The sequence below is a fragment of the Gekko japonicus genome, unplaced genomic scaffold, assembly GCF_001447785.1.
Source record: "Gekko japonicus isolate JY-2015 unplaced genomic scaffold, Gekko_japonicus_V1.1 scaffold5322, whole genome shotgun sequence".
Classification (NCBI taxonomy): domain Eukaryota; kingdom Metazoa; phylum Chordata; class Lepidosauria; order Squamata; family Gekkonidae; genus Gekko; species Gekko japonicus.
Window position 1 is genome coordinate 46,126 of NW_015164797.1, and position 9,926 is coordinate 56,051.

At 49.7% G+C, this 9,926-nt stretch overlaps 1 protein-coding gene and 1 pseudogene across 1 annotated transcript; both read right to left on the reverse strand.

Annotated features, from left to right (window-relative positions):
- Positions 1 to 249: 249 nt before the first annotated feature.
- On the reverse strand, positions 250 to 768 carry LOC107109172 (zinc finger protein 79-like). The gene is made up of 2 exons (XM_015409743.1): positions 417 to 768; positions 250 to 332 (listed from the first exon to the last, which is right to left on the reverse strand). Exons 1-2 carry the CDS (start codon positions 766 to 768, stop codon positions 250 to 252), a joined length of 435 nt encoding a protein of 144 aa, XP_015265229.1.
- Positions 742 to 2,717, reverse strand: LOC107109173 (annotated as a pseudogene).
- Positions 2,718 to 9,926: the final 7,209 nt, after the last annotated feature.

Consider the following 9,926-nt stretch of genomic DNA (forward strand, 5'->3'; position numbering starts at 1 on the left):
TCCCAGGTACCCGTACCCACTCTGGCTTCCCACAGCCTCTTGGGGCTCTGTCCGCTACCTGCTGCCCCCCCCACCGTCTCCCAGCTTGGCCTCCATCCACTGAAAAGTGTCCTCGGCTCTTCCGTGGCCCGTGCCACTGCCTCCTCCTCCCATGCCGTCATTTGGGCATCTGGGACAACAGCTACCTTTGCGGTAAGGGAAGCAGATAGGCTGATGACATGTCAGCGACTTTGGCGGGAGGAGGTTCGCCTACTTCGTTAGGGTTGCTTTGCCAGGCCACGAGAGCTTCTCTTGAGTGCAGGTATAGTTTGTTTGCTTTTTGAACTGCCCCCCTAAGAGGCAGAAATTTTATTTAAAATTTTTCACATATTATACACAAACAAACACAAAATAGACATACTAACATACACACATACATTCATGGGGGTTATTTTCCATTTTTAACACTGGGCATTCAAAAGGCTTCTCCCCTTTCTGGAATCTTTGAGGCTGTTCAAGACGGCTATTCTGACTGAATGTCTTTTCACACTGTGAGCATTCAAAAGGTTTCTCCCCTGTGTGGGTTCTTTGATGAGACTGAAGATTGCCATTGCGACTGAATCTCTTTCCACAGTCTGAACATTCAAAAGGTTTCTCCCCTGTGTGGGTTCTTAGATGCTTCTGAAGACTGCCACTCCAACTGAAACCCTTTCCACACTCTGAGCATTCAAAAGTTTCCCCCCTGTGTGCCACGTCCGGGGCAGACCATTCCCTTGGAGCCCACAGCATGCCACCCCCAGACTCTCCCCACCCTCGGGATGGCGCTTGCTGCCTGGGTCCTCAGACACCCCCAGGGCCCAGGACGGTGGAGTTGTCCACCCCCGTGCTTCCACCTTCTCTGCTGGACGTGGAGGGATACAGCTGGAGAACATAGCGTGGGGGGTGCCTCTCCAAGGCAAGGGGGCATGTGCCCTCCCACCAGGCCTGGAATCTCCCAGGTTCCCGTACACACTCTGGCTTCCCACAGCCTCTTGGGGCTCTGGCCGCTTCCAGCTCCTCCCCCCCACAGTCTCCCAGCTCAGCCTCCATCCACTGAAAGTGTCCTCAGCTCTGCTGTGGCCCGTGCCACTGCCTGTTCCCCTTGCCCTCATTCGGCCATCGGGGACAACAGCTACATTTGTGGTAAGGGAAGCAGACAGGATGGCGACATGTCAGCAAGCTTGGCATGAAGCGGTTGGCCTTCTTTGTTAGGGTTGAGTTACCATGCCATGGTGACACTGGGGCTGGACACTGAGTATTCAAAAGGTTTTTCTCCTGTGTGGGTTTTTTGATGCTGTTGAAGATGGCTACTCTGACTGAATCTCTTTCCACACTCTAAACATTGAAAAGGTTTCTCCCCTGTGTGGGTTCTCTGATGCTGTTGAAGATTGCTACTCTGACTGAATCTCTTTCCACACTCTGAGCATTCAAAAGGTTTCTTCCCTGTGTGGGTTCTTTGATGACTTTGAAGATGGCCATTCTGACTGAATCTCTTCCCACACTCTGAGCATTCAAAAGGTTTCTCCCCTGTGTGGGTTCTTCGGTGCTTCTGATGACTGCTACTGTCACTGAATCTCTTTCCAGAAACGCAGAATTCAGAAGGTTTCTCTCCTGTGTGGATTCTTTGATGCTCTTGAAGATTGTCAATCCGACTGTATCTCTTTCCACACTCTGAGCATTCAAAAGGTTTCTCCCCTTTGTGGGTTCTTTGATGGTATTGAAGACAGCTATTGTGATTGAATCTCTCCACAGTCTGAGCATTCAAAAGGTTTCTCTCTTCTGTGGGATGTTTGATGCTTCTGAAGACTGCTACTGTGACTGAATCCTTTTCCACAGTCGGAACATTTGAAAGGTTTCTCCCCTGTGTGGGTTCTTTGATGATATTGAAGACTGCTTCTGTGACTGAATCGCTTTCCACACATTGAGCATTCAAAAGGTTTCTCCCCTGTGTGGGTTCTTTGATGATATTGAAGATGGCCACTCGAAATAAATCGCTTTCCACACTCTGAGCATTCAAAAGGTTTCTCTCCTGTGTGGACTCTCTGATGCTGCCGAAGATCGCCACTCTGACTGAATTTCTTTCCACAGTCTGAGCATTCAAAAGGTTTCTCCCCTGTGTGGGTTCTTTGATGCTCTTCAAGACTGCTATTGTGATTGAATCTCTTTCCACAGTCAGAGCATTCAAAAGGTTTCTCCCCTGTGTGGGTTCTTTGGTGCTTTTGAAGACTGCTACTCTGACGAAATCTCCTTCCACACTCTGAGCATTCAAAGGATTTTTCTCCTGTGTGAGTTCTTAGGTGCCGTTGAAGAGTGCCACTCCGACAAAATCTCTTTCCACACTCTGAGCATTCAAAATGTTTCTCCCCTATGTGGGTTCTATAATGCTGCCGAAGATTGCCACTCTGATTGAATCTCTTTCCACACTCTGAGCATTGAAAAGGCTTCTCCCCTGTGTGGGTTCTCTGATGCTGCCGAAGATTGCCAGTACAACTGAACGTCTTTCCACACTCTGAGCAGTCAAAAGGTTTCTCCCCTGTGTGTGTTCTCTGATGCTTCTGAAGAATGCTACTGTAACTGAATGTCTTTCCACACACTGAGCATTCCAAAGGTTCCTCACCTCTATGTGTTCTTTGGTGCACAAGGAGCTGTGATCTATTTCGGAAGTATTTTCCACTTTTAGTGGATTTATTTGCCTTCATTATACTTCTCTTTGCAAAATGTACATTACGCTGTATGCCATCTCTCTTCTCAATCATATTGCTACATTTCTTTCTCTTAGGTCTCACTTGATTCCTGACATTTTCTTTCATGCCTTCATTTTTAACACTATCTGGCAGTTGGTGATGACGTTCTGCATCCTTCTCATTCCTTCGATCATCCTCTGCTGGAATAAAAAGAGAGATCCTGTTAGCATCTGGGAGGGCTGGTAAGGTCCAAAGGCATGTTATGTGACAGCAGGAGAACAGGATTGATGGCCCTTTGGCCTCATCCAGCTTGGCTGATTTTAACCCAGCAGAGCTCTAAAAAGCAGCAGGAGACAGAGCTGCTTGAGGGGCGTTTTTTATTTGCTTTCAGCTGGGGAGATTTAGCCGAGTGTACTGTGTGGGAGGACTGTGTGTGGGAGTGTGTGGGTGAGATTTAAGTTGTTGCAGAGTCCAGGCTGCTTGAGAAATGGTGATCGACTGTAATTGGATTGCCTGGGTGTAAACTGAATACCTGCTGGCCCTGCCCTCTGCTGGGTGAGGCTTCTATTTAAGGGTGCACCTCGCCAGAGGCACAGCTGACCCAGGTGAACTCTGAAAAGCAGCTGGAGACAGAGTTGCCAGAGGGGTGAGTGTTTTTTATTTGCTTTGGGTTAGGCTTTTATTTAAGGGTTCACCTTGCCGGAGGCAGAGCTGACCCAGCTGAGCTCTGCAAAGCAGCTGGAGACAGAGCTGCCAGAGGGGTGAGTGTTTATTTGCTTTCAGCTGAGGACATTTAGCTGAGTGTACTGAGTGGACTGGCTTCTATTGAAGGCTGCACCTTGCAATTTATTTATTTTTATTTATTTATTTATTTACCTTCAACTTCTACCCGGCTCGAACCCCTCCCATGGGTCTCTGAGTGGCTTGCACAGCTTGTATCATCCCTATCTATGGGCACAACGTATTAGGGGCAGGACTACGTAACAGCACCCGGTGGGATTTAGTTGACGTGTCTCCAGCTCATCTCGTCTCGGCTTCGGGTCGGCATCTTCCTTCTGCTCTCTTCAGGCTCCTCGGGAGATCTTTTGGAGTTGGTGGGTCCGTTCGTTGTGCTGATCACATCGGCGCGGTATTGGCTCTGTCCCTCAGGCTCTGCTGCGCCTGCGCAGAGCGTCCTCACGCCTTCCAGGCTCCGCCTTCGCAGCTAGTTCACCGATAGATGTCGCATCTCCTTTTTCTTCCACTTGCCGCCTCGACTATCGCCGCCATTACGCCGCTCCGCTGTTGCCGTCACAGCCGAGCCGTCGCTGCTGAGGTTCCCACCTCACCTCCCAATGGAGGAGGGTGCTCCCTGCCTTCTAAGGCAGGTAGCATTTATTTATTTATTTACTTATTTACATGCGATTTATATACCGCCCATGACCCCTAATGGGTCTCAGAGCGGTTTTACAGGCTACTACTAATATACATATATAGTAGTGATTAAACCTACCTAGGGCCACATTTCACAAGGGGAGGGACTCCCTACCGACACCCTGTTGGCGGCGCATTCTCTCTTCTTCCGGCGGGCTATGAGTGTTGTTTTTCTGGCGTCCTCTGGTTACCCGGCGACCACCTTCCGTCAGGCTCGATGTTTCTCTATGTGCGAGCGCACTTCCGGCTGCAGCTTTCGGCTCACGTCCTTCCGGCTCCAGCCGTGCTGCGCCGTCCTGCGTCCACTCCGCCTGCATCCTGCGTCTGCTCCGCCTCCATCAGGTCTGGTCACCAGGAACTCAGCCGCCATTGTTGTTATCACCGCTGCCATCTTCGCCTCCACTTGCTGCTGCCAACACTCCTGGCACGGAACCAGGAGGTGGGTGCCCCCTGCCACCTAGGGCAGGTACCCATTTATCTACTTGTTTATTTACCTTTCGAACCGCTGGGTTATCTACTCATAAGTTGTTATGACTTTCGAACCGCTGGGTGGGTGGGAGCTGGGACTAAGGCCGGGTGTTCACCTCGGCCGTGGTGGGTATCGAACAGCTTACAAGCTGTTTATTAGATGTTAAAGCAGGATTTTGCTCCCTGCGCCACCGCTCCCTTACCTAGGTAGACATGAGCTTCTGGCATGAGACAAAGGGCTCTTGGCCTAAGGACTCTTGGCCTGGGGGCTCTGTAAGAAGCCCAGGAAGAGCCAGAAAGCCAGGGCCCTAGTCTCCTTGGGCTCCCAGTAAGGTAAGTAGACTTGTACAAGGAGAACCACATAAATACAAAGGTTTTTAAAAATGTCACATGTATGACTATCTGCCCACTGGACAGAAGTGTTGGATGTGTGCCCGGTGCAAGGAGCTCGTGGTTCTCGGGGAATAAGTTTGAACCTTTGAGGCCAAGGTGGCAGTCCTGGACAAGCAAAGACAGTCAGGAAGCGCATGAAGAAGACTGAAAATGGCAGCCCTCCCGCTGTCAGGGAGCATGAGGGTAGAGAGGAAATAGGGCACCGTGCTGAGGGTAAGGGAATGTGCCCTCAGAAGGGAGCTCTTTGATATGTTGGAATCCAAGTCTTACGAGGAAAGGCTGAAGGAGCTGGGTCTGTTTACCCTGGGAAAGAGAAGGCTTATTAGAGGGGACATGATTGCAGTCTTCAAGTATCTGAAGGGCTGTCATGTAGAAAATGGAGCAGATCTATTCTCTCTTGCGCTGGATTGCAAGACTAGATCTGATGGGTGGGAATTACAAGGGAAGTCGTTACCGGCTAAATATCAGGAGAAACTTCCTAACTGTAAAAGTGGTTGAGCAGTGGAACAGACTGCCTTGGGAGTTGGGGGATGCTCCTTCGCTGGACAACCATCTTCTGGGTATGTTGTAGGGCTATCTTTCGGCTATGCTCCTGCAGAATGCAGGAGGTTGGACTAGATGACCTGCGAGGTCCCTTCCAACTCTAACATTCTATGATTCAGCTGGTGAACAGGCATCCTTTCACACTAAGGAACCATCCCTGGGCAGGGAAGGGCTTTTGATAGGTGGTGATTCGATCCTTACCTAGGTAGACAGCTGGGTGGCGAACCCGCATACCTGGTGTGAAGGTAGCGGACATTCTGTGTGTTCTAGATAGGCTGATAAGAAAGTGCTGGGGAGGACCAGTGGTCGTGGTACATGTTGGCACCAACGATGTGGGGAAATGCAGTCGCGAGGTCCTGGAGGAAAAATTTAGGCTGCTGGCCCGGAAACTGAAGGCCAGGACCTCCAAGGTAGCCTTCTCAGAAGTGCTACCTATTCCACTCTCAGGGCCGGAGACACAGGCAGAGATCAGGAGTCTCAATGCGTGGATGAGACGATGGTGTTGGGGGGAAGGGTTCAGGTTTGTTAGGCACTGGGATGCTTTTTGGAACAAGAGGGAACTGTACAGGTGAGACGGTCTCCACTTGTCCCGAGAAGGAACCAGGCTGCTGGCGCTTAAAATCAAAAAGGTGGCAGAGCAGTATTTAAACTTAATATTGGGGGAAAGCCGACAGGAGATGAAGAGTCTCTGGTTCGGGTTGGCTCATCTCAAAGAGATGAAGGGGTAGCTGTTACTTTTCGACAGGGAAATGGATTAGAATTGTCCACTGAGACGAACAATATGGACTGCCTGGCAAGGTCTCAAGGCAGCAGAAGGAAGGTTGCAGGCCTAACATGCATGGGAAATTATAGATGTTTATATGCAAATGTTAGAAGTCCCTGAGGTAAAACTGGTGAGTTGGAATGCCTGGCGTTGGGGGGGGGGGAATAGACACTGGGTATTTCAGAAACTTGGTGGGATGAGGAAAATCAGTGGGATACGGTGATTCCCGGTTATATATTATATCGGAAGGATAGGGGGGGAAGGGTTGGAGGTGGGGTGGCTCTGTATGTCAGAGAGGGTATAAAGTCCAGAAAGATCGAGAGGCTAAGAGAATTGGATTCGCTTCTTGAAGTTCTGTGGGTTGAAATAGGGGGGCCAAAAGGAAACTTAGTTCCCTCTAAGCTTCCCGCTCACACTTTTTTGTCTTAGCTCAGGAAGGGATGGCTCCAAAGCAAACTGCCAGCTAGTTGTCATTGAGGCTGGTGTGTGTGTGGTGGTGGGGAAACGTCTCCTGATCGGTATGTTAACTTCCGTTTTTCTCTCTGCCTGGGATGCCCTGTTATCTGTATGTTTTACGAGCCTCTCCTTGAGCACCTCTCTGTAACGTCTTCTCTGGGAACGTCAGTCCATTATTTCCTGGCGGGCCCCTTCTGCTCTGGCGATTGGCTCTGTGCCTATGCATGACCCCTTTTGAACTGAGTATATCCCACATCCCCGTGCTTTTATCTTTAGTCTTAACACCGAACAGACACTCTGCCAATACTGTACCAATAAACTTTACTTCTAAAGAAGTCGGTTGTTGGTCCTAATTGCTGCAGGAGTCTGATATAAACTAATTTATGCAGTAGCCAAATTGCTCGCTCACAACTTTAATGCCAGTAGCTCCTAAAGTAGAATTTTTGCTCACAAGACTCATAGAATCATAGAATGTTAAGAGCTGGAAGGTACCCTCCAGGTCATCTAGTCCAACCCCCTGCCCTGTTCAGAAGCATAGCCAAAAAGATAGTCCTACAACATACCCGTCCAGTCTCTGCTTGAAAACATCCAGTGAAGGAGCATCCACCATCTCCCGAGGCAGACTGTTCCACTGCTCAACCACTCTTACAGCTAGGAAGTTTCTCTACAGCTTAGAGGGAGCATTGGTCATCATAGGTGATTTTAAGTACCCACAGATTGATTGGGTCAATATGTGTTCAAGTCGGGAAAAAGAGACTGAGTTTCTATCCTTGATCCTTTCCAGTCCGGCTTCCGCCCTGGCCATGGGACGGAGACGGCCCTGGTCGCCCTTACAGATGACCTCCGTAGACATCTGGATGGAGGCGGGTCAGCGCTGCTGCTGTTATTAGATTTAACGGCAGCGTTTGATACAGTTGATTACGGTCTTTTGACCCACCGCCTTGCTGATGTAGGAGTCCAGGGGATTGCCTTGAAATGGTGTCCCTCCTTCCTCCATGGTCGGGGACAGAGGGTGGTGCTGGACGAGAGGGCCTCCCCACGGTACCCCCTAGAATGTGGAGTGCCACAGGGGGCAATCCTCTAGCCAATGTTGTTTAACATCTACATGCGCCCCCTCGCCCAGTCAGTCTGGAGCTATGGGCTGGGTCCTGTACCTGGGTCATGGGGGGGGGGGGGTGGAGTTCGGCATCAGGCTTCCCACTCTGGAAGGGACACCTCTGGTGCCGGTCCAGTCGGTGAAGAGCCCGGGAGTAACGCTGGATACCTACTTATCTAGGGAGGCCCAGGTGGCTGCCGTCGCCAGGTCTGCATCTTTCCACCTTAGGCAGGTCAGGCGACTGAAGCCCAATCTGCTCCCCTGGGACTTAGCTACCTGATATGAGGGGACACGTGGGGAGGAAACTGAAGGGAAAAATAGAAAGGGTCAAAACCATTGGGGAAGCTTGGAAACTATTTAAAACTATGATCCTAGAAGCTCAAAAAAAAAAAAATATTCCGTAGGTTAGGAAAGGCACAAACAGGTATAGGAAAAGGTCTGCATGGTTGACAAACAAAGTAATGGAAGCTGTAAAAGGTAATTCCATTAAGCGGTAGAAAGCTAGTCTCAGTGAGGTTGATAAAATGGAACACAGGCTGTGGCAAATAAAATGCAAGTCTGTGATCAGGGAGGCAAAAAGGGAATATGAGGAGCATATTGCAAAAAACATAAAGACCAACAATAAAACTTTCTTCAAATACATTAGAAGCAGGAAACCAGCCAGGCAGGCAGTGGGGCCCTTGGATGACCAAGGGGTAAAAGGAGCCCTGAAGGATGATAGGGAAATGGCTGAGAAGCTGAATGCATTTTTTGCCTCTGTCTTCACTGTGGAAGATGAGAAGTGCTTGCACACTCCAGAATCACTGATTTCGGGAGGGGAGTTGAAAGACCTAAGTCAGATTGACGTGATGAGAGAGGAAGTCCTATGACTTAAAAACTAGTGTCCTGGCCCCACTGGTGGACCTCCTGATGGCACCTCATACCTTTGGCCACTTTGTGACAGAGTGTCGGACTAGATAGGCCATTGGCCTGATACAACATTGTCTTCTCTTATATTCCTCACCACCCCTCCATCATTCTCCAAAATATCTAGTACTGAAGGATACCTCACCTCCTAAGAACATAAGAGAACATAAGAGAAGCCAAGCGGTACAATCACTTTTACATCTCTCACCAGGTCCTGGGTGTTACTTAGGACCAAATCCAGGATCGCCTCTCCCCTGGTTCCATAGCACAGTCATGGAAAGAGTCTAGAAACTCACTCGCTTTTCCCCAACTAGAACACAATCAATATGTGGGTAGTTAAAATCACCCAGTGTTAAGTTTCCTTTTGGCCCCCCTATTTCAACCCACAGAACTTCAAGAAGCGAATCCAATTCTCTTAGCCTCTCGATCTTTCTGGACTTTATACCCTCTCTGACATACAGAGCTACCCCACCTCCAACCCTTCCCCCCCTATCCTTCCGATATAATATATAACCGGGAATCACTGTGTCCCACTGATTTTCCTCATCCCACCAAGTTTCAGAAATACCCACAATGTCTATTTTTCCCTCCCTCACCAAGCACTCCAACTCCCCGATTTTACCTCGGACACTTCTAGCATTTGTATAGAAACAGCTGTAATTTCCCTTACAAGTTAAGCCTGCATCCTTCCTCTTGCTATCTCGAGTCGTTGTCCGGCAGTCCATGTCACCAGCCATGGCCTCTGTGGACAATTTCAATCCACCTCCCTGTAGAAAAGCAACCGGTACCCCCTCACCTCTCTCAGATGAGCCAACCCGAACCAGAGACTTTTCATCTCCTGTCGGCTTTCCCCCAATATTCAGTTTAAAAGCTGCTCTGCCACCTTTTTGATTTTAAGCGCCAGCAGCCTGGTTCCTTCTCGGGACAAGTGGAGACCGTCTCGCCTGTACAGCTCCCTCTTGTTCCAAAAAGCATCCCAGTGCCTAACAAACTTGAAGCCTTCCCGCCTACACCATCGTCTCATCCACGCATTGAGACTCCTGATCTGTGCCTGTCTCTCCGGCCCTGCACTTCTGAGAAGGCTACCTTGGAGGTCCTGGCCTTGAGTCTCCTGCCTAGCAGCCCAGGTTTTTTTCCCAGGACCTCACGACTGCAACTCCCCACATCGTTGGTGCCGACATGTACC